Source organism: Narcine bancroftii, chromosome 6 (genome assembly GCF_036971445.1).
Source record: "Narcine bancroftii isolate sNarBan1 chromosome 6, sNarBan1.hap1, whole genome shotgun sequence".
Classification (NCBI taxonomy): Eukaryota; Metazoa; Chordata; class Chondrichthyes; order Torpediniformes; family Narcinidae; genus Narcine; species Narcine bancroftii.
Window position 1 is genome coordinate 4,415,860 of NC_091474.1, and position 24,487 is coordinate 4,440,346.

Below are 24,487 nucleotides of genomic sequence, written 5' to 3' on the forward strand. Positions count from 1 at the left end.
AAGAAAGCCATATATTTAATATTCATTTATTGAGTGCTCAGGACAACTAATTAAAAGCAAGAATTTTTGCTCCTTTTGCTCATCATGTGGCCATGGAGGTCTTTGTGATGAAGGGGCTCAAGCCCGAAACATTGGTTATGTATCTTTATTTTGCTACGTAAAGGACACTGTTTGGCCTGCTGAGTTGCTCCAGCCTTGTGGTTTTACTTCAACTATAGAGTGGGCGGACTTACATATTTTACATCTGACGTAGGGCCCAGGCCCGAACCTTTGGTTCCCCTTTACTTCCTGTGATTGCTACTGATTTTCACTAGTACACTCGATCCCAGCATCTGTACACTTTCTTGTTTAACCCAGAAACAGGTCAGGGAAGAACAACCTGAAAGGAGAAAATTTGATGTTCATCTCTTTGGGTTTTAGGCTACCCGGCCCCAATGTGATTTGCTGTTCTTCAAGGTTACTTTTGGCCTCGCCCTGCTGTTGGATGAGTCGGGGTGTGGGATTTGGGAAAGGTTATGAACGGTCGGTCACCAGGAGCTCTGGATGCACCTGAGGACAGAGTGCAGGTCCACAGCGAGCAGTTTCCCTGTTGACCTGCTCTAAATTGGACTGTCCTCAGCTTCATCCATTGCCAAGATGAAACCAAACACAAACATATCACATTCCACCTGGGTAGCCCGAAACACAATGGCATGAATACTGAATTTTCCTGTTTCAAGTAACTCCCACCATAATCCAGTTCCATACCGCGCCTGCCCTTTACCTGTTCCTAAAACCTACCCTGTGTAGACTTATTCCCTATCTGTCTCCCCACTCCACCTCTCCCACCTTTATTTGTCCAGTATCCTGTTATCATTTGGCCCCTTCCTTGCCCTCCCTCCTTCCTTTATATGATCACTAGCTCCCCTCCCTATCAAAATAGGATCCTGACCTGAAACATTGACTGTCCATTTCCCTCTGTGGATAACCCTCGACCCATTGAGACACTCCTGCTTTCGTGTTTGATCTGGAACATCATGTTGTTTATCTTATTAACAACCATTCTTCTCACTATAAAATAAAATTTACAGTTCACTCATCATGTGACTCTGATTCACCTGTAACACTTCCTCTCACGTATAATCAAACTGCCAAAGATGTACCATGTAAATGTTGTCTTGGTATCTTCATGTTATACATTTTGTATTTCTTTGGTTGAACTGGTAAATAATTCAACATTTTGTTCCTTATAGTTATTACCGAGTTATGGTCGATCTCGAAATAGTCGACCACTGCCCTTTTGTGGCCCAAAAACCATGTGTTTCCCATATGTCCCATGTAAAAGATTTTGGCCCCAACTGCCCACCTATCAGAGCTCCCAATGCACCGACCACGAACCCTCTCCTCAGCTGCCCCCCATCCAAGCTCCCAATGCCCCGACCACAAATCCTTGCCCTGGCTGCCTGCCCACCAGAACTCCTGACACCCCAACCATGGACACTTGCCCGGGCCACCTGAACACCAGAGCTCCCAACACCCCGGCCACATACTCTCTCTTAGACCTCAGCCACCAGCCTATCTGAGCTCCCAACATCCCGACTGTGGATCCTCACCCCAGCCACCCACCCATCCAAGCTCCTGGCACCCCAAATACGGACACCACCTGGTCCTGGCCATCCAAGCTCCCGATGCCTTGAATGATGCAGGTACTTACCATGGTCAAACGTAGTACCCCCACCCCTCCAAATTTGACCTGAAAAATTGGTGCAGAAAACTCTACTATTACATTGAGTTTGATTGAGTTTCCTGTTGATTATTGTTGCTATCTAGTAGTACATTAGCTCATCTTATCTTTGACTTTTCATGATCATTTTTAAGCAAAGAATTTGGGAGAAGAGTTCTACCGGTATTCTTTGATCACTCTTGGTCCTCCAGCCCACACACTCAGGGGTAACTACAACATAGAGTCATAGAGTAAACCAAGATGGAACAGGCACTTTGGCCCATCTCATCTATGCTAAATAAATTGGTGGCATTCTTGGCTGATCCCATTTGCCTGCATTTGGTCCCTATCTTTCTAAACCCTTCTTATCTCTCCAATCTGTTTTGTGCACTGCATATCTCCAATTGTCTTTTGATCTTCAAACCTTCTATAGTTTCCTCTGGCAACTCATCCCAGCTTTGCACCACCTTCTGAGTGAAAAAGTTACCCTTAGGTGCCCTTTAAATTTCTCATCTCCCACCTTAAACCTAGTATCATCTACCGAGAGGCAACGACAGTGAGGAGTCACTTTATTCATGCCCCTCATGATTTTATAAAGCTCTGTAAGTTCACCCTCAGCCACCTACTCTCTAAGGAATAAAGAAGGTGGGTTAATTGGGTGTAAATTGGGTGACACGGGCTCGTGGGACGAAATGGCCTGTTACCGAGTTATATGTCTAATATTTAAAGCAAAATCTCGAGGCAGACAAACGTCGGCCCTGCAAAAGGCAGGTTTGGTTTTACTTAACTTTTCCAATTACGAGCTGTTTATCAAATGTTGGGTCCACTTCCAAATATAATGTAACAGTTTTTATATTTTCACTTCATTTCATTAATATATCTGAAAATCATATTTTTTTTCTTTTTAAGAACAATTTCAATTAATCAAAGCAACTTTGGTTTAAATAAACCTATAATAAATAGTCCCAAAATAAGTTTGCAATTTTATTTATTTCTACATTAAATAGAGAATAAAATATTGTTACATTTCATGAGTTCTCACTAAATGGAATGGTTGAGTTACTGTTACCAACCATTAAAATAGTAACCAGCCTCATTCAGCCTCTTTATATCCACGTGATTTTAGCCTCAAAACTAGATGAGCTGCTTCATTTTATTGAATGAGATTGAATCCATAATTTGCACAAATTGAGGCCAGATCAGCTTGATCAGAAACACGGAGGCAATTGATTTTCTTTCACCTTTGTTAAGAGTCACCATTGATGACACTTGCAAATAATCAAGCTATTCATCGGTGCTATTTCAAGAACTTCATCAGTGGTTCGAAGCAAAGACAACAATAGCTGAAAGAGAGATTTATCTTCTTTTCCAGGGGAAATCGCAGATTGCATTTGTCATAACAGTATCCCCATGGGCTGCTTTTTAATTTAGCACTAAAGCGTAATCAAGAGTCATGCACTCAGAGTTGTTCTTTCCTCCTCAAACACATGAGTAACTACAAATCTCAAAACAAGACACGACTGTGTTGGAACTTGCCTTCTGGCATTTGCTTTATTAATAATTAGAATTACAATTCATATTAATAAAAACAAAACAATTATTTTCCCAATTAAGGCCTAATTATTACAACTGTAAACTCAAAGCAAAGTATACTGCTGCTTATACAGGACTGTTCATTTTTCCAATCTTCTTGCTGCATGTAACCTGATTTTTTGGTTTCCCCTGAATATTATTTATTTGGAATTAGATATGTAATCCAACACGCTGCATTTTGTGTTTTTCAGCCAGTAGATTATGAGATAAACAGGGCCTTTGTGCTGACTGTGGTGGTAATGAATCAAGCTCCATTGGCAGCCGGAATTCAGTCTTCACTCCAGTCCACAGCAACAGTTGCTATCTCTGTCACAGATGTCAACGAGGCCCCATTTTTCATTCCCAATCCCAAACTAATCAGGCAGGAGGAAGAGATGCCCGTGGGCACGCTGCTAACAACATTTGCAGCTCAAGACCCTGACCGCTTTATGCAGCAGGCAGTACGGTAAGGAAACCAACCATGGAAATTAATTTTGCTTTTCATTTCATACCTGTCTTCAAAAAATATTCAGCTTTTGGCGACGTAAAGTAAGTGATGATAAATTTTCAATTCACAGGAATAATACTTAGGAGAGGTGTAACATTGAGTTACTATCTCCATTATATGCTAATGCTTAGAATCACAGCAGCTAGAAATTCAGTCTCCGTTAGGGCTGCCACTGTTTCTAGAATTCACTTCCTTTAAATGCTTGCTGAGAGCACCTTTCTGAGCAGGCGTCTCTCACTGATGCCATTACTAAAAAAGCACATTTATTGGCCTTCTTTATCAGCACGTCGACTTCCGATGAAGGTAATTTACTTGCAGCTCCCTACTGCCTCGAACCTGCAAAGGACCAAACCCTTCAGGTACCAGAAAAATGGTATTTTCCGTGACCTGCCCAGCAATGCAAATGCATAACATTGAAAAGACGGTGAAGCATACTGGTGCTAATTCTCCCTTCAAAAGTTGGCACCTTCTGCAAGCATTACCTCAAGCTTTATGAGTCCCCAGCTTATGTGGCACAGAAACATCCTTCAGTTCACTCGCTCCTTGCTGACCATTCAGTTTACTTCCATAATTAATTATCCAATGGACCAGCACTTGGTCCTTAAATCAGAATCACAATTTGCTGAGGTAAATATGTCATGAAATTCATTGATTTGCACCAGCATCACAGTGGAAGCATTCATACAAAACACTTCCAAAAAATAAATAAAAATACAGAAAAAGACAAAGTGAAGTCGTGTCTGTGGTTCATTATTCATTCAGGAATCTGATGGCCCAGGGGAAGAAGCTGTCCTTCTACTACTGAGTGCTCGTCTTCAGGCTCCTGTACCTTCTTTCTGATGTGAAGAGGGCAGGGCCTGAGTGGTGGGGGTCCTTGAGGGTAGAGGCTGCTTTCTTAAGACACATACCTCTTTTAGATGTCCCCAATGGAGAGAGAGTGCCCATGATGGCGCAGGCCGAGTTAACAAACCCTCTGGAGATTGTTTTCCTGTCCTGACTGTTGGTGCCTCCATTCCAGACAGTGATGCAACCAGACGATACAACTGTAGAAGTTTTCAAGAGTTTTCAGTGACGTACCAAATCTCATAAAGTATAGCTGCTGACAAGCCTTCTTCATGATTGCATTGACATGGAGACTCCTCAGGGATCCTCCGATCGTCAGGGATATTGACACCCATAAATTAAAAGTTCTTGACCCTCTCCACTCCTGACCCCTCAATGAGGACTGGTTCATGTTCTCCTGATTTCCTCCTTCTGAACCTTTCGTCTTTACTGCAAGCTGGGTGGTGAAATCAGTTTCATGGCCAACAGGAGTAATATCTCCCCTTCTCCTCCCCTTCAACCTCACTGGGGTTGCCCATCTCCTGTACTTTTAACTCCTCCCTGCAAGATCCCCAATAAAGGCCAGAGTCTTAGTCTCCTCCCTCATACTGCCTTGGACGTGAACCAGCAGCATGCAGAGGCATGCCAAGGCTTTCTGATTAATAAAGCCTTTGAGGACTTGCTTCGTGTCTGTGGGTGGTCACTGATCGTGTCACACACCCAAAAGATCTCAGACACCAATGACTTCTGAACACTTCAGGGCCTTGAACTCAGGTTCTCTGCTGAACAACTTGCAGGGTGGTCACGAGTTTACGGGGTCACTAATGGCAGTTACATCAGAGCAGGCAGTGAGATTCCACAGCCACTCAATCACTGCACGACTCTCTTTGGCTTCTCCGTCTTGTTTTAATCATGGAAGCCGGATCACTTGGTGACTTTTTTTTGCCTTTACAGGGCAACTAAAAGAAAGATTATTTCTTGTGTCCATGTCAACAAATTGAAAGTTGAACTCTATAGAATGTAATTTCCCATGATTAAAACCCAAACCAATATTAAATTATCTTTAGAAACATGAAAATATTTGTAATCAACATTAAATTGACACGAACAAGCAGAACCCCGAAATACTATGGGATGACATATTACACTGCAAAATAAAATCAGTGCTGGCTCATCACATTCTCAGTTCCTGCTGGAAATCTTAAGCCACCAATTAGTAACTGGGAAATCGGAACATATTGCAAAACTGAAAATTAGATGGGTTAATGAAAATTATTTTAGGCAGGCCCTCTCTGCAGGAGAAGGGGAGATATTACTCCTGTTGGCCATGAAACTGATTTCACCACCCAGCTTGCAGTAAAGACTAAAGGTTCAGAAGGAGGAAATCAGGAGAACATGAATCGGTCCTCATCTCACTGTTCCTTTTTATATGAGGCTTGTGCACAATTTCTCTGATTGAACTTGCTCTTCAGGTTTGTGATGACTAGAGAAAAAGCATCAAAAATACCAATTTTACAGCTAATCACTCCTTGAACTTAGTAATAGGAATTTTGCAGCTAATATACTGGATGAGAAATCTATAGGATGAAGTTGAATTGGCTCAATGTGCTTTGTGAACATGTTCATTTTACATTTGAAACTTACCAACTCTGCAGCCTTGACATGTATGAAAATTAATTCCATGTTTCTAAACTGCAGTCTTATAGAATGCTGGGCCATTTTTACCTGACGTATCTGTAGATTGGTACATTTTTGGAAAATCCAGTACGGAAAAAACCCTTGTCAAGCTCGTTTTGTGAAATAAATGCTTTGTGCCAGAAACTTATGTCAAACTATTCATCATGTTTGATGGTAGAGACCTGTTTATTATTTCTTGTTTTTGGTTTAAGATCTATAGTTGGACAAGAGCGACTCCTTTTTACATGATCTCTATTTGTATATTGATAAAACAGCTACATCTGCAAGAGATCTCCTCTGTTGTAATATCGAGCGTCTCTGTATATTTTAAGAAAAATGGTCAGGGCAACATTTGGAACTGAGTTGCTGATAGGCCTCATCATATGTCCATCATGTTTTGTTTAAAATTCAACAATGTTTGATGAATTCAATGTGACAACAACGTGCATGTGCATTTTATGCTTGCTTGTGATGCAGTTAGAATGAGCCAAAAAGATTGCAGCAAAATATAGAATGTCTGTGCAGATTTATTGTAAGAAGATTATGTGATGGCAAAGGGGATGTTTAGAACTGATTTATTACTGTAATTATATTTTATTTATGAACTATGTCTGTGTTACATTCAGTTGGTGAAAATACATTACATTCATTCTTAAACAGATATGCTGAAAGTATGACTAGAGTAACTAATAAATTAATTCAACTTGAAAGCAATAAGACTTTCATTAAAACATAAATGTTTACAACATTGGTTCATGACCATGGATGAGCCCATCTGTCTGTTTGAGTATTGCTTCCCTACACAATGTATTATTCTTCATCTATATTTATTTTCTTTTATTGCTTTTAATGTTTAATGATCCTGAATGTGTTACTTCCAATGGCTATATTGTTCAGAATTGATTATCATATAAACTCTCATCGGCAGTCTCAGTTGCAAACTCATGCACTTTTTCAGACATCTACTTCTTTATGGCTCTGGTTATTGTTCTTTTATGGCCGTTTGTTAAGGGATGCAAGTCAGCTTGTCAGGCAATGGGATTCTTCAACTGAAATATCCACTTGAGGGGGGAATTTTGACTTGCAGATGAGAAGCAGCAGGGATGAATGGGGAAACACACAACTAGAGGCTATGCTGAAAGGTTTGATTCATTATTATTTAATGGCTGCACTTGGATGGCAACACAATGAGCAGCTGGCTATCGATAATGGTCAGCTCAAAGACCAAAGACTTTGAAACTACTGAGATTGAAAACCCTGGATTTGGCTTGGGAAGTTCCAAAGTAAATTTCAGGGGTTGGGAAGAGTGGAGAAGGTGTGAATGGATCCAGGACTTTAGTGTCCATTTTCGTTAATCCACCACAATCCAAAAAGATGAGTTTTATATTTCACATGGGACGTCTGTGGAAAGTTTGACGTGTTCTACTGAGCTCCAGGCTCCACTTATTCTGTTATCGTCATTACCAAAGCAACATCAATCAGAATGATGGCATAATATTCTTGAGAAACTACTTGTCACATAAAAGCAAATAAAAGGGTGAAAACATGTCACAAAATGAACGTGGAGTTGAAAGATGAGTTCTGGGGACATTGCACAAGGGTTTCCTTCTGGGAGACCTTGGCTCTGCATGGTTTGTGATGTTTTTAGGCAAGGAGTGATGGTGTCAGCATACCCAAGGCAGGATTGTGTCATGTTTCTGCATGGCTTCCCTTTTAAGTTTTGCTCTCTATCCTGAATGGTCCTTGTAGAGGCTAAAATGATATAGTTTCTATATAAGTGCATTTGTGGTACTGCTTGTTTAGAATTTTTACCAATGCTGTGAAGGTCATAGTGTGTCTGGGTTTTTTGAGAATGTGAGGGGCGGGAGTCAGTCAGTTTGTCGCTATGGAGCAAGCAAGAAGTCTTGTTTGAGGGTCGGAAAGAACGTTTTGATAATGTGCATTGACCTCGATCTCAAGTTTCGGTATTTCAAATATCTCAAACTCTCTTAACTATTTCAAGTTGTCAAGTAATTTCAAAGAATTGTAATAATTAACAATGTTTCTACAACTGAAGAAATGGTATTCTATCAAAGATGAAATGCAACACAGTTCAAAATTGTACTTAGATCAATAAACAACTTTAAACTGAATTTTTTGTTGGATTTTGTAATGGAGCAGAGAACAAAATGAGCGTCAATAATCTAAGTTAAACGATACCAACGCTTAGAAGAGAATCAGTCTCTACACTCCTTATCTCTGACCTCAATTCCATTTCACTTATTTTGATCCAGAGTCAATGTCAATTACTGTATAGTGTGACATGGATGATGTACTCCTCACAATCCTCTCTATTTGAGATCTGGATGCTCTCACAGATAGTATATCCTGGTTTTTAATTTCATCCACCTTGGTTCTTAAAACATTTTAATTTCTCTCTGTTCATTTGGATTTGTCACTGATGCCTTCCTTCACCATGATTCAGTTGCAACTTTCTGAACTCCACCTCCCTAATATCTGGTGACCACATTAGTAAACTGTCTTGGATTAATCAAGTAACACCCTGCATGGCCCTACTCTCTGAATCATACCTTACAAACAATGTGCCAGGCTACTCCACCATTATCTGCCCCACTGACATAATAGGTATCAAATTGTTGACTCTAGGTTCCATGAAATTTTGCATCACAAATAATTATGGAAATTTTCACTTTTTCAGCTGATGGTGTGTCCATGTTAGGCACACTTGTGGAAGCACTGAAGATAGCAGAAGCACAAAATGCACTCTGGGTGGACAACTTCTATGTCTCTTGCCAAGATTAGGTGGTGTGCAACTTTCCAAACGATTTTACTTGGAAACATCACATGTGCCACAAGATTATTATAGTAAAAAGCACTGATGTTTATCTAATATGTAGGATTGCAGGTGAATTTTTATATGTGACACTGCGGCTACTCAGCTTGCTGGTTTCTTGTGCATTCAGCTAAATCTGCCACTGCCTTTGCTGTCTGGTAGTTAAAATATTTATTAATAGTTTCTGCTTTTCTTAGATATTCAGAGCTGTCAGATCCTGCAAATTGGCTGAACATTAATGCCACAACTGGTCAGATCACAACCACTGCCATCCTGGACAGAGAATCTATCTATGTTAAAAATAATATATATGAAGCGACATTCCTGGCAGCAGACAATGGTACGTCTTGGCTTCCTCCCCTGGAACAATGCAACGTATAGTTTAGTCATAGCTTGTCTTATTGCAATTTTTAATCCATATGCCTTTAATTTTTGTCTAAGATAGAAGTTCTGGAATACAATATATTAACATAAACGTAATGGTGAGAATACACTTGAGTCAGATATTTGATGGAAAGCTGTTGGAGAGTGGAATTGAAGATGATCATTTATTTCATGTTCCATTGTGTTTTTAATCATTATTGATATTATGGTTTAGTCCACTGTTCTACGACCATTGAGATTTCACAGAAGCATTGCAATTCCGACTGAGCTCAGGACAATGCCAGTATAAATTCTGGGTCGATAAAATTCATGTGAATAATTGGAATTTAACTTGGGAATGAAGGTCTAAATTGCATAAATAAAAAGATATAGATACATCTTCACCTCTTGCTTAGCTGCTTTCTAATCCTTTCACACTAAGGATTTGAAACCTTTTATACCTGTGACACAGTTGCCATTTAAAGGCACTATTGATGTGAAAGATCTGTGTCAACATCTGAACTAAAAATGTTTCCATGAATAAAATACATAAAAACTTCAACAACAAAACTTGAAGGAGTTTGTGCTAAAATATTACACCGGTCAAGTACCCCTTATTCAGAAGTGTGGATTTTCTCAGATTTTGGAATAATGTGCTTAATAATGAGAATGATGTTTTGCACTTACCAAAAAAAAACCTTGATCTCTGCTTACAAAAGAAGATAAATGCAGCACCAAATATGAGACGTTCTGCTTGGAAGGCAACAAAAACACAGTGAGTCATGCACATGGGTCTGGTGGTGACGATGGCTGGTAACAAACTGGTGCCCACTTATGGCACCATTGTCAGTGCTCAAAAAGTTTCTGATTTTAGAACTTCGGATAAGGCGAACTCGAACTGTATCATTAGATTCCAAATTAAATGCATTTTCTCAGCGGAGAGCTGATTGGATTCTTTGTGGCAGAGATTTGTGAGTCAACATCTGTAATAGAAATATATGATGATGTTTTCAGGGTGGGAAAGGGGGAAAGTGAGAATAGAAACCAGTCCTTCCCACGAAGATGAGGAATAACTTGGTTAACCTGCCAGGATATTGCCCGAAGAAGAGCCAGAATCTGAAAGTAAGGAAACAAACTGGCTTGTAAGTTTGTGAGTGGAGAGAAAGCATTATTTGTTGGTCAACGTGCACTTGACCAATTACTGCTTTGGTTGTGGACCTGCTGACAAAAGCTTCACAAGCACCCAAAACCTTCAGCACATCAAAATTCTCATCATATGTATACTTCTGTACGAGGCAGAGCAGAAAAGGGAAATACTATCCAGGACTATTTCATAATTTCAAGTTCAACTTCAAGGTTTTATTGGCACACATACCAAGATGCGGTGATAAAGTTTGTTTTGCGAGCACTGCAGCGAGGCATCACATGAATAAGACACCTATAGGACTGTAGAGTCAGAGAGAGATCAGTTCGAATGGAGAAAAGGCAACTATTTTTAGGTTCATTTAGGCACCTGATAACAGCAGAATTTGTCCTTAAATTTAAAAAAATAAAATTTAAATCATCTAGTGCGTGATCTCGTACTTGTTAATCTTCTTCCTGAAGAGAATGTAGCTGTGATGGGGTGAGTATTTAGAGTACATGCATAACATCACATATTACCCTGCTCTCTGGCAGCAGTGTTCCCTGTAGATGTTCTCGATGGTGGGGAGAGTTTTGCCTGTGATGTCCTGGGCCATGTCCACTACCTTTTGCAGAGATTTCCGCTCAGGGATATTGATGTCTCCATACCAGACTGTGATGCAGCCAGTCAACACTCTTTCTATCGCACTTCTGTGGAAATGTACTGGCTACTTTTCCAAGGCAGTGCAAGTTGTTGGTGGAGAGTAAGAGTTTGTGTGATGGCCTGAGCCATGTTCACAACCCTCTGGAGTTTCCTTGCATTCTTGGGTGGAGTAGTTTGTGTACCACACAGGGATATACCTTGATTGAAGGTTGGAGTCCAGAAGTTGGTAGATGGGAGAAAGGTGAGGTTGCCTTTGTCAGTGTGGTTGAGTTCAAACATTGGATCAGAGTGGAGTGAAGTGGTCAGTTAAAGAGAATACAACTTTGAAACCCCAATCAAGATCTGGAGAGCTTGCAAGTACTAAAGCAATTGGTGCCCTGGGGGGAGTGCAAGATGTGGGTAGAGATCAAAGTTTAGATATTGGCTATTGAGGATTGGAGGTAGGGAATGGAAGAACAATAGGTAGAATGGGGAGGGTCCAGGCAACATAAGTACTGGAACTTACCATTTCATGGTCCAGGTCCAAAGCAGCATCGAGACCCATTTGTTACGGTCTTCTCAATGTTAAATGCTCCCAGAACCACGCAGACCGATTTCCCAGCAAGGTTCAAAGATAGGCCTGCGTGGGGAATGACTCATTTGATGTGCATCAGATGAGATATTCCCGTTGATTCTTTGGCTTGGCTTCGCGGACGAAGATTTATGGAGGGGGTAAAAAGTCCACGTCAGCTGCAGGCTCGTTTGTGGCTGACAAGTCCGATGCGGGACAGGCAGACACGATTGCAGCGGTTGCAGGGGAAAATTGGTGGGTTGGGGTTGGGTGTTGGGTTTTTCCTCCTCTGCCTTTTGTCAGTGAGGTAGGCTCTGCGGTCTTCTTCAAAGGAGGTTGCTGCCCGCCAAACTGTGAGGCGCCAAGATGCACGGTTTGAGGCGATATCAGCCCACTGGCGGTGGTCAATGTGGCAGGCACCAAGAGATTTCTTTAGGCAGTCCTTGTACCTTTTCTTTGGTGCACCTCTGTCACGGTGGCCAGTGGAGAGCTCGCCATATAACACGATCTTGGGAAGGCGATGGTCCTCCATTCTGGAGACGTGACCCATCCAGCGCATCCCGTTGATTACACAACGTGCAAACCTACGTAGGAAATTGACCAGTTGCCTAGTTGAATTTCTGTAATGTTAAGAAAGGACCAAAAAATGTTCCATTCCAGGGAAAAGTTTATTTTCAGATGCAAAGTGCTGAAATAAATGAGGTGATAAAACTTTTTTGTTTCTTTTAAACCTGTCATACTTTAAAAAAAACATTTTAAAAATCCTTTGAAATATTTTGAACAGAAAATAAAAAGAATTAAAATACTGACGCACTGAATAAAACAAAATTTACACTGTCAAAAATGTATTATAGTTTCCCATAGCAGTTTCTTCCAGTGATAGCAACACTTTCCAGCAGGCTCCTCCAGTGAGGTCCAAGATTTCTATTTGGATCCCCCTCACTAGGTGGTAGAGAATGAATGAGTACAACCTCTGGCTGATGTTTCCATGCAACATCTGATCCATCGTGCATGATGTTCTTCTTTCTTTGGCTTGGCTTCGCGGACGAAGATTTATGGAGGGGGTAAAAAGTCCACGTCAGCTGCAGGCTCGTTTGTGGCTGACCAGTCCGATGCGGGACAGGCAGACACGATTGCAGCGGTTGCAAGGGAAAATTGGTTGGTTGGGGTTGGGTGTTGGGTTTTTCCTCCTTTGCCTTTTGTCACCTCACGCATGATGTTACTGACTTGCCAAATAGCAACTGGTTTAAAAGCTGCTTCCATGTAAACTAATAGGTGTTTGTCTTCGTTCAGGGAATCCTACTGCAAGTGGAACTGGCACTATTCAGATCTATCTCATTGATGTTAATGATAATGCCCCAGAGCTGATTCCCAAAGAGACCCAGATCTGTGAAAAGCCAAATCCAAATGCAATAAACATCACAGCAGGGGATGCTGACAGAGATCCTAATACAGACCCATTTGTATTTGAATTGACAAATAAACCTCCTGGTGTCAAGCGGAACTGGACAATCACACGTTTAAATGGTAAGCCGAAATAATGGCAATTAATTCTGGTATTGAAAATGCTAGATCAAAACAAAAGTAACTCCATAGAATTAAAAGTTCCTAGTCAAGGTAGAAGTTAAAATGTAATGCAATGTTGCTCATTACAGGTATGCGCCACTTAACATCCATGATACGTTCTGTGAAATTGGGCGTTATGCGATGTGGATGTTGTGCGAACACCATATTATATCCTTAGCAAAGCTATATGGGATACTGTAGAGTACCTGTAAACTTTTTATTTGTAAGTAGGGATCAATGTGGGGACCGACATGGGGCTGTAGGGAGAGAGTGAGGCAGTGGGATCAATGTGGGGACTGACACGGGGCTGTGGGCAGACAGCGGGGCAGTGGGATCAGTGTGGGTATACAGTATACAATATCATATAGCTAGAGCTTCTTTTTTCTAAATTGCTGCGACTTGCTCCCAGTAACTTGCTCTCTTGGCTTGTAATCAACTCCCTGGAAATGCTATATTTCTGTAGCTTTTCTTTCTTCAAGTCACAGTCTTATTGCTCAACACTACAGCAGCAGAATGCCACAGCTTGATGAACCACTGCATCACTGCTCCAGTTTCCAGGGCTCAATCCTCACCTCCAATGTTGTCTGTGTGGAGTTTGCACGTGCTCCCTGTCACCACTACTGTCACCAATGTGTGAATGTAGGTAAGGGGTAGAATCTGGTTGGAGTTGATGGGAATGTTGGGAGGATAAAAAGGGATTCAGATTCGGATAAGTTTTGTGTAAATGAGTCCTTGTTGGTCGGGACAAACTTGGTGGGTTGAAGGCCCTTCCTTTGCTTTATGACTATTTCATCGTTTTGCAGCATGTAGGAGAGACTGATGGAAAGTCAGTACCAGTAACAATAAAGAGCAAGGAATTAAAATACTGGACTAACAAACTGGAGACAAACTTTTATGCCCCACTATCTTAGCCAGGGAATTTAAATAGAAAATCTAACCCAAAGAACTCCCCCTCCATTGCATAATTATGGGGTGCCTGCATGCTATATAATATACGGGGGGAGGAAGCTCCAGATAGTGGCTCATCTCAGCTTTTTTTTACCGGGTCATCTTTGCTAGCCTTCCCAGTGACACTCGCATCACATCAATAAAGCATCCCGCACCCCCCAGCCTAATAAATGCCAAATTGTGTGAGGATTTCAGTAGGAATTCAGAAAGAGTTTCTGTCCAGAGCTGGAAGCAGTATAAGGCTTGAGAATTTAAGATATCAGAGTTCAGGTGAAACACCGATTATGTATCCCAGAGACATTTCACCAGCAGAAGGTTGAATTTGTTGTTGATATTTTCCGCTACGTACGGTAGAATTTGCACTTTCTTAGAATGATGCAGGTATATGAGTTTTTGTGAGTGTTTGGTTCAATAAATGGATATTGTATCAATACCGGGTTGTTCCACAAAGGTAAAACTAAACTTTATTCCACTGAAATCTTTCTTGCCTTTTTGAGATACTGAATTCTTTAGATAATTTGAATTAGAATTTCAGTACAATATTTGACAAATTTACTCACATGGATTTTTTTTAATAATGTGGTCATCTAAAAGCCTATTTCATTTAATCATTGAATGTTATATTAATTTTATTGTTGTAGAAATTATTCATTGATGTTTCTTAGTTCTGATGTCACTATAGAATATTTAATTGCATAAGTTGTAGCAAGAAAATTATTTATTTATTCTCTTAAAATGACGTAAATCATTTTTCAGTGCAAGCTGGCAGGGAATAATTTTGGGAGCTTCTTTGCCTTACCTCCCTTGAGGAAGTTCAGATCAAAGAACAAGATTTGGGTACCCATTTCATGTAGTGATAGTTCTGGTTTTCAGTACTCGGTCTTGGCCACAACTATCATTAGCCCATTGTTTATTGGTCATCGATGTAAGGGGTTTGGAGATTGTGTGAGAAGTACTGGAAATTAATTTAGTCTGTGAAAGCATCCACAGGTCCTGAGAGCTGTCTGAGATGGTTATTCTCGGAGCTACATGGAGCTTTCAGCAAGGTTAATAAAAGTTTAAGAGAGATCTAGACCACACAAGCAGGAAGTCCATTCTTCTCTTTGTGGAAAGCTCACAGAGGATGGGATATAGATTTAAGGTTATTAGAAGGGCTGGAGGGGAATTGAGGAGATTTCTTTTTCACCAGAGAGATGAACACTTGGAGCTTACTACCTTGATGTGGAAGTGGTTATCATTTTCTCAAGTACCTAGATCAGCACTTGAAGCGTCAAAGCTTACAAAGGTTATGGACAAGGTGCAAGCAAGTGGAATTAGTTTTTATTCTTGAACTGTGTCAACAAGCTAGGCTGAATGGAGCTGCTTGGGGCTTAGTGAGCAATTTTGGATCTCATCCATTTTTGTCAGGAGACAAATTTTCCACATTACCAATAAATTTCAATCATTCTGAGAAGTTGTACAGATTCTGGTTCTAAAATAAACAATTCTATTTCTGTGATGTAACATATTAGAAACAATCTGTAAATGTTTAGAGATGGATGGTTTCTCACAGGGAACAGCCAGCAAACAGTAGCTATATGTCATCAGTTTATAAGCTGATAGAAGATTAACAATTGTTTACATGGGTGATTTAAGAATTCTGAATGTTAAACTAATTTCACAAAACAAAAACATAAAATTAAGCAGTAGCTTTGATGGATTTGAGTAAAAAAACAGCCAGTTCTGGAAATCCAGAACAAAGACAGAGAAGATTGAAAGTATGTGGCGGGTCAGACATTAACTGCAGAGTGAAAACAGATGATTAAGTCACTGATCCATCTTCAGCCTTTTCTGTGGGTTAAACACAACTGTTTCCTCTTTCTTTTTGAAGTTCTAAAGAAAGATGATTTGCTTGCAATATATAAAACTAAGAAAATAGAAGCAGTGGTAGGCCACTCAAATTCTCCAGCCTGTTTTGCCTTTCACCGTGATCATAGCTGTTCTGCCGCAGGTCTCATCTCTTCTGATGCACTTTGATTGTTTCTCTCTCCACAGATGTTTCCTGACCTGCTGAGTGCTTCTGGCAATTTTTTTGCTTTTGCTTATATTTCTTGGTTATTATCAGCTAGGCAACCTCAACCATATGTGTGTGTGTGTGTGTGTGTGTGTGTGTTTTTATTTAAATATATATATAATGTAAATATGTGTGTGTGATATATATGTTTGTGGAAAACTATTGCTGTGATGTGATCTTGTTTAGTTGGACTAATTCACTTCTTCATACTTACATCTAGGCCTTTGGGATCAAGCAACCAAAAATATTTGACTATGTATGAATAATGCAATTGCTGTGTTTGCTGGAGACATTTGCTTTTTACAACTTTAAGTTAAATCATTCATGTGTTGATAAGAATATATTTATAATTTTTCCTTACAACAGTCATTATTAGTTATCTTGTTTCATGCTCTCTTTTCCCATTAATTCCCTTGACTTTAAGTCGCATATGACCTGCTGATCTTTCCTAAGGCAATGGCAATTACTGGCACTTTTTTTTGGTCTCGCACAGTTTTTGACACCAGCTATTTTTAATCATGAACTAAATTTATTAAAACTTACAAAGCAACCACAATCAACCTGAATTAAGTTGCTTTTTTGATAAACTGTTATTGAATCATTGAATTATTTATTTGTTATTTGACTTGTACAAATACAGTGAAAAACTTAGCTTGGCGAGCTATCCAGGCAAGTCATCTCACAACAGGTAGTGCAAAATTAAACAAATGTGCGGTTTTAGTGTCACAAGATCCAAGATTCAAAATTCCTTTATTGTCCTGTAATAGTACAGAACATACAATGTTACACAAAATTGCCTTCTGCCTGCCAATAGGCCGAACCAAAAGTCACCATTAGTTTAACTTGGCTCCCCTTACAGTACGAGAGAAAGATGAGCAAAGGAAAGTCCCTTCAAATCCACTAGGCCCTTTCAAATTGCCTTGTAAAATAGGGTTAACCAGGCAATTTGCAAGGTTGAAGGCACAGGGACAGGTCTATTTGAAAGGCTGAACTGGGCAAGCCTGGTCAAAATCTACCTGGGTCCCAGCCCTACCTCGGATGGGGACAGGGAACCCAGTAAAACTTACCCGGGTGGCGACCTCCACCTATTTGAAAGAGGAAATGGTGGACCGACTTACTCTGGAACTTTAAACAGAAAGGAACAAAAAGAACACAGTGAACAAGGGATTTTCAGTGGCTGCGGAACACATCACTCACCATGCCTTTGCAGGGGCAGGATCCCCCTTAAGTTGCTGGGCACCCATGACCTAGTCAGCCCACCTGGGTCCCAGGAAGGCTACCCAGGTGCTGCAATTTGAAGGCACCTACTGAGTGTCCATGGATTTGCACTCGCGCAACCTCTGCTGCTTCAAAGACTCCTGCTCAATCAATCCAAGCTCCAGATCCAAACCTCCGACACGATCAGGAAACTTTCAGCGCCTGAGGCCCTCGGGCGCCCGTCTTTACAGAGAGAAAAAAATCAATTAAAACAATGCCTGGCCATCATTATGTTAATCATGAGAGAAGGTCCATTCAATATTCTGATAACAGTGGACAAGAACTGTCCTTGACCATGGCACACAAGTAATTAAAGCCATTAACAAAGCATGACAAAAGGGAAATCATACATCACTCTCAAAATGATTGGGACTTGCTGAGTATCACATGTTGCAGTGATCATAATCAGTAGCTTCGAACGTGGGGTGGCCTGATGAAAAATTACTCTCAGAAATGACCCTGAATGAATGAATGCAGAATTTATGGTCATATGTAAGTACAATATACAGATATAATGAAAGTCTCGCTTGCTGCAGCTTGCCAGCTAATATAAGACACACTCACAAAAATATAGGTCATTAAGTACCATGAAGAAAAAAGTTCATGAATGTAAAAAGAAAGAGAAAATATATAAGCAAATAAACAAAGTAAATAATTTCCTGAGGAGTAAAAGAGGGGGATGAAGGTGCAAAGTTAAGAAGAAGCTGTTGATCCCCTCAACTTGTTTGCAAGGACAATTTTGTGTCAGGAACAAGATTCAAAGAAATGTGATAAAATAAAATGAATATGAGAACCAGTACTTGGAATAACTCACTTTTTCAGGAAAGGGCAATAGAACCGAGGACCCAAAGATTCTGCCAAAACAATGGAATAGAGATTAGTCATTGCTGAAGGGGACTGGATGAGTCCTTGTTCTGATAAAAATGCTTGGTCTTGCAAGTGAACACACGAAAGTCTGCAGATGCTATGGTTGAAATGCTGGAGGAACTCAGCCAGTCTCACAGCGTCCAGAAGAGGTAATGCTATATTATCGACATTTTGGGCCTTATTCTTCAAGGAATAAGCAAAGAACAGGATATCTCAGAATAGAGAGAGTGCTGGCTGTTGGGAGGAGTCCAGACCAATACATGAAGTTAACTGAATATGACAAGAGAGAGGTGTTAACTGATTTTATTGTTGTGAAAGGAGACAGAGGGAAGTTGGAGAGACAGAGCTGGGAGAAGGTGACAGGGGAAGTAGGGGGGGGGGGGTGGGTTTATCAAAAGCCAGAGAAGTCAATGTTAATGCCATTCTGTGCCCAGATTGAAGATAATGTATTGATCCTCCAATTTACAGGTGGTCTCACACTGGGACTGAGATTTCTCTGGCTTACGTTAAACCCTCCCCCCCCCCCTACATTTCACTCCCCGTTGAATTCCCCCAGCTCTGCCTCTCCCTTTTCCCTGTCTCCTTTCACTCAGTGACGCACCATCAATAATCACAAAAACTGAAGTTGTGAAACTGATTTTATTAACTATAGACTGGAAGAGCCGTCAACCTCATTAACAGATTGAGGAGCATGCAAAGGGCTATGGGTAGGATCGGTCTCGGGAGGCGTGTTCAGCCAGCAGCAGCCAATAGCATATCAGTGATTTAACACCCAGAGAAAATCAATTCTCACCTCTCCATTATCATATTGAATTAACACCTTTTGTTAGTAGGGACTCCCTACCTCCCCTCACCCCAGCCAGCACTCACTTTTCTATTTTTTTGCTTATTCCTTGAAGAAGTGTGTGATGTTGGGAAGAGTATCAGGTTCAGTAGGTTCACAGAGAGACAAGACTGGATACATGTGTTACAATCACACATAACTTTAATGAACATATAGGAGACAAACGAGGGAGAATGTTAAACGGTACTCGATTACTATTTCATGTAAGCAACATATTCACTCAGACCTAAGTTGAACTGACAACAGTGAACCTATACTCGACACGCTCACACACTTGAGTACACACTACATACAGGGTCTTTTAGAATGTCTGGGGCTTGGACCATGAGGCAGAGAGGGAGAATGTTGGTGTCATATACAGTTTTAATCTGTGCTTCCAGCACAGATTAAATCACCCGAGGTGATTTAAATTTGCCAACAGCAAGGAATGCACTAGTGAGTGGCTGGAGTCCAACCTTGACTGACAGGTGATGTGACTTCTGAATAAGTTTCAGATGGGGAGGACATGTGACCGCCCACAATATACACATTCCAGACAGGCAGGGAGGTCACGTTTCCTCCACACACACAACAAAGTGCTCAGGCCCGAAACATCAGCAATATGTCTTTATCTCCTCTGGATGCTGCAAGACTGGCCGCATTGCTGCAGCATTTCAGAGTCTTTTTACTACAGTCCTACGAGTTCCAGAATCTTTGTGAGGAAATTTAGCCCAAATAGGCCCAATTTATGTCTCGAAGAGCATACAATAGTTTGAACATGGAGAGGGCAGTGATCTTTATTGCTGGAGTAACCAATAAATTTGAACTAACAAAAAGACCCAGACACTTTGAATATTTGCTTATATAGCTCTTATGGATTCGAATGAAATGCCTGCTTTTAGTGATTTCTAAGATCCTATGAGATCAAATTTAAATGTTTCTCGAAACACATTGGTGTTTTTTATCATCTCATTTTGAGAGATTTGAAAGTCTTGTGACTGTATTTGTGCTAAAAAGCAGCGTTGGGAATTGATGTTTGTTCTCTTTCCTACTTGCAGTTGGTATTGATCAGTCCTGGGGTCAGAGGTACCCATCCATGTGCATTATTTTGAAGTGTTGCCTAATCCTCAATCTCTGAGCATCACTGTTGAACAATTTCTTCATTTCCCCAGGTTTCTTTGCTGATGACCTCTGAGTGGCATCTTGAATAAGGTGTGAATATACTGAATTTAAACAGGACTTCCCTTTGTTGATTATATTTACTGAGCTGCAACATCCCACTATTCATCTCAATAACCTGGTAGCTGTTGGAGAAAATAGATTTTCATCCAGTTTATGAATATGAACTCAGGTCACAGGGGAAAAAAAAACTGCAGAAAACGACTTTTCTTCCAGAGTTTACAGTTTGGTCTGAAATCCATCTGTCACATGTATTATCCCATGAAATTGTATTCACTTGATTATCATTTTACTTTAAAGATTTGGGAGAAAAGTAAAAATATATTTTATTTCTGTGAATTGTAGTTATCACAAACTTTGCTCCCAACTCCATATATCAATTTATTGATTTGAGTTACCTGCAGGTGAGGTGGGTTCAGATAATGCAACATCGTTAAACTGGAGCATGCAGGGCTTAATAAATCTCTATTTAAAAGTAAAATAACAATGATGGAATGGGAAGTATGAAGGATAATGAAAATTTGATGAGAACCATAGAATCATAGAACCCTGCAGCTTGGAAACAGGCCCCTTGGCCCATCTGGTATGTGCTATTATTCTGCCTGTTCCCAATGATCTGCGCCATAGCCCTCCGTGTGAGGTGGAGTTTCACAACAAGACCTGTATTGGAATATTGCATTTTTTAAAAATTTCATTTACAAGAGGGTGGAAGCCGATTTCGGCCACTGAAACCCGAGCTGCCTTAAATACACTCGTTTAACCCACAACCCCATATGTTTTTGAAGGCTGGGAAGAAGCCAGATCATTTGGCGAAAACCCATGCAGATCCTGGGGAGATCCTTTAAGATAGTGCCAGATTTGAACCTGGGTGGCTGGTGCTGTAATAGGGTGGTGCTAACAGTACCATTCATTGTGGAAGTTAGAAGAGCTCTGGTAAAGATATTTGCAACTGAGGAGGCAACAGGAGAGAATAACTGCAGAAGGTAAGATAGATTTTGCGATGGAGGGAAGACAGTCAATGGAAAAGAAACTGGAACTTGTGAGGAAATCCAGGGGAATCGGGAGAATAGAGAAGAAGTTAGAAAACCAAACCTATAAACCTGTCTGGAATAATTTCCTGTGGTTAAGGATATGGAACTGAAATTCACATTGAATGGACACACGGAATTTAATTTACAGCAGAATGCAGCAAAAATTAGGTTTGGTAATATATGGGCTGTTAATGGGGGTGCAAGGGGCCTGGGGAAGGAAATAATGGGGCATAACCTCCAATTGCCCATGAGGAGTTTACTCCTGATGCTCACAGTCCCATCTTTTTGACTTGGGCTCCATTTCCCTATTTTCCAACTGGCCTCCCATCCATTCGACTGAAATCAGTGTCTCAGTGGAATCACCTGTTCTCATATCAGCTTCACCCCAAGTATCAGTAAGCTCAGTTGAGACTCTAGATTGCAGAATGGAGGTCCATTCCTGAGCTCAGACCCGGGCGATCTCATTTTAATGATTCCATGTGTCCTGAGCAGGACTGACTGAAAGTCACAGAGACCAACTCACTGGAACATGAAAATAAACTTGCTGTTGTGTCCATGCTGCCTGCCCATTCTGAGGCAGAAAGTCATCTTCTGGATATTTCCTATGAGTCACACATTGCAAGTTCTTGAGAAAGAATTCTCCCCCACAACTGGTCTGCTCAGTTAATGCTGTGCACGTCATCACTGAAATACAAAGCATTTCATGTCTGGTAAACAACTTATGGCCATTATTTTAAAAAAAAAAGTTCTTTCCAATTTAAATCTACAGGATATATTTTTATAATAGTGAAAATTCACTAAATGTATTTTTTTTTGTATTTATGTATTACAATTGCAGGCATTATTAATTTTACCTTTCTGGTTGGAAAATCACTAAAATAGACTCAACCTCAATAAAATACTACTCGGCATTCTCGTACAGTTTCAAAGAATGAGTCTTTTAGCTGTGTTTTTCAGTGCAGAAAAAATACTTTTAAAAAGGTATAAAACTTGCAAGGATGAGTGGGAGGAATAAATAAAATGCGTCATCCATGCCAGTTGAAGATTGAAGCATTTTTCTTTGTAGTTCATAGAACCATAGAACATAACAGCACAGAAAACAGGCCCTTTCGGCTTTTGATGCTGAGTCCGAACTATTAATCTGCCTCGTCCCATTGACCCGCATGTATTCCATATCCCTCCATACCCCTCCCATGCATGTACCTGCCCAATTCTTTCTTAAATATTAAAATTTAGCCCACATTCACCACTTCAGCTGGCAGCTCGTTCCATACTTCCACCACTCTCTGTGGTTCCCCCTAAAGATCTCCCCTTTCACCCTTAACCCATGTCATCTGATTTGTATTTCACCTAACTTCAGTGGAAAAAGCCTACTTGCATTTATTCTATTTATGCCCATCAAAAATTTGTACACTTCTATCAAATCTTCCATTAGTCTCTAGGCTTCAACCTATTTAACTCAGATTCTCAAGTCCCAGCAACATCCCAGTAAATTTTCCCTACAGTTTTTCCTGTAGGTGACCAAAACTGCACACAATACTCCCAATTTGGCCTTACCAACTTTACCACTACAAACTCAAATCTGATACTCAATACTTAGATATATGAAGGCCAATTTGCCAAAAGCTCACTTTACAACTTTATATACCTGCGTCTCCACACCCAGGGAATTTGTATCTGCATTCCAGATCCCTCTCTTCTACACCCTCATCAATGTCCTGCCGTTTCCCATGTACTACCTGCCTCGGTTTGTCTTTCCAAATTGTAACCACTCACACTTGTCTGCATTAAATTCCATCTACCATTTTGCAGGGCATTTTTTCCAGCTGGTCATGATCCCTTTGAAAGCCTTCCTCACTGTAATCTGCAAACTTGCTGATACAATTTACCATCTAGATCAGGGGTGTCAAACTCAAATTCACGGAGGGCCAAAATTAAAAACTTGGACTAAGTCGAGGGCCAAACTAAATATTTATTGAAAATTTTCAACAACATCTGCATGTTTTCTCTTCTTTCAACATATGTAATGTTAAACTTTTTCTTATTAAAATAAATGTTTAATAATAGTTTTGGATAAACTCTTTCCAGAAGCATTAACAAATGAGAAATAAAATATTCAATAAATAATATTTCTCTATAGAGGATTTGTCAAATGTGGCTAGTGTGCTGTCGAATAGTAAAATCTGAGGGCTATTGAGAATGTGGGAGAATAACATGATTCCTGAAACAATCCAATGGGTGACTGATTGTGGGCATGAACTCTAGCAGGGTTATTTGCCATGCCCTTTTTCCATTGGTACAGATATCCTTTGATTTACACACTTTTCAAGTTTTATGCCTAATGAGCTTGTATCCTGGTGCAGGACCATTTTTAACCAGGAATATATTGATCACTGTGACATGAAACTATTGGAAGATCGTTTTATCCTGAGATTAAAGTTCATAATCCTTACTCAGGCCTGTGTGCGGGAGGGCGGGGTTTGCAGGCGATCGGGTTGGACAACGACAGTGCGGGGGCATCGGCTCTCGCTGCAGGGCGGCATCTCGGCGGATCAGCGGCCCCGTCACCGTGAGTCGCGGGTCGGCCTGCGGCAGGGAGGGGGAGTGGGCAACGGTCCTGGCGAGGTCAGGCCCGAGGCCTCCGGTTCCGGGCTCTGGGAAGCGGCCTTGGCTTCCCCTGACACCGGCCAGGCCCCAAAACCAGAGTCCACGGTGAGACCCTGCAACGTAAACAGAGGAGGTGGGGGCGATTAGCAGGCTGACGCCAATGCATTCTGGGATTTGTTGTATTACTGTGCATGCGCTATACTGGTGCGGCGGCCAGCGGGCCACCTCTAATACATTTTTGAAACGATCTTGCGGGCCAAATATAATTATATCTCGGGCCAAATTTGGCCCGCGGGCCAGAGTTTGACATGTGTGATCTAGATCATTGATATAATTATCAAAC

At 40.8% G+C, this 24,487-nt stretch overlaps 1 protein-coding gene across 3 annotated transcripts in view; it reads left to right on the top strand.

Moving 5' to 3' along the window:
• LOC138735617 (cadherin-4-like) overlaps window positions 1-24,487 on the top strand; it is a 564,345-nt gene that overhangs the window by 510,571 nt on the left and 29,287 nt on the right. For all 3 annotated transcript variants that reach the window (XM_069883687.1, XM_069883689.1, XM_069883688.1), the window contains 3 exons: window positions 3,487-3,740; window positions 9,312-9,454; window positions 13,107-13,340. In XM_069883687.1, coding sequence (XP_069739788.1) covers window positions 3,487-3,740; window positions 9,312-9,454; window positions 13,107-13,340 — 631 coding nt within the window. The remainder of the gene's footprint in view (window positions 1-3,486; window positions 3,741-9,311; window positions 9,455-13,106; window positions 13,341-24,487) is intronic.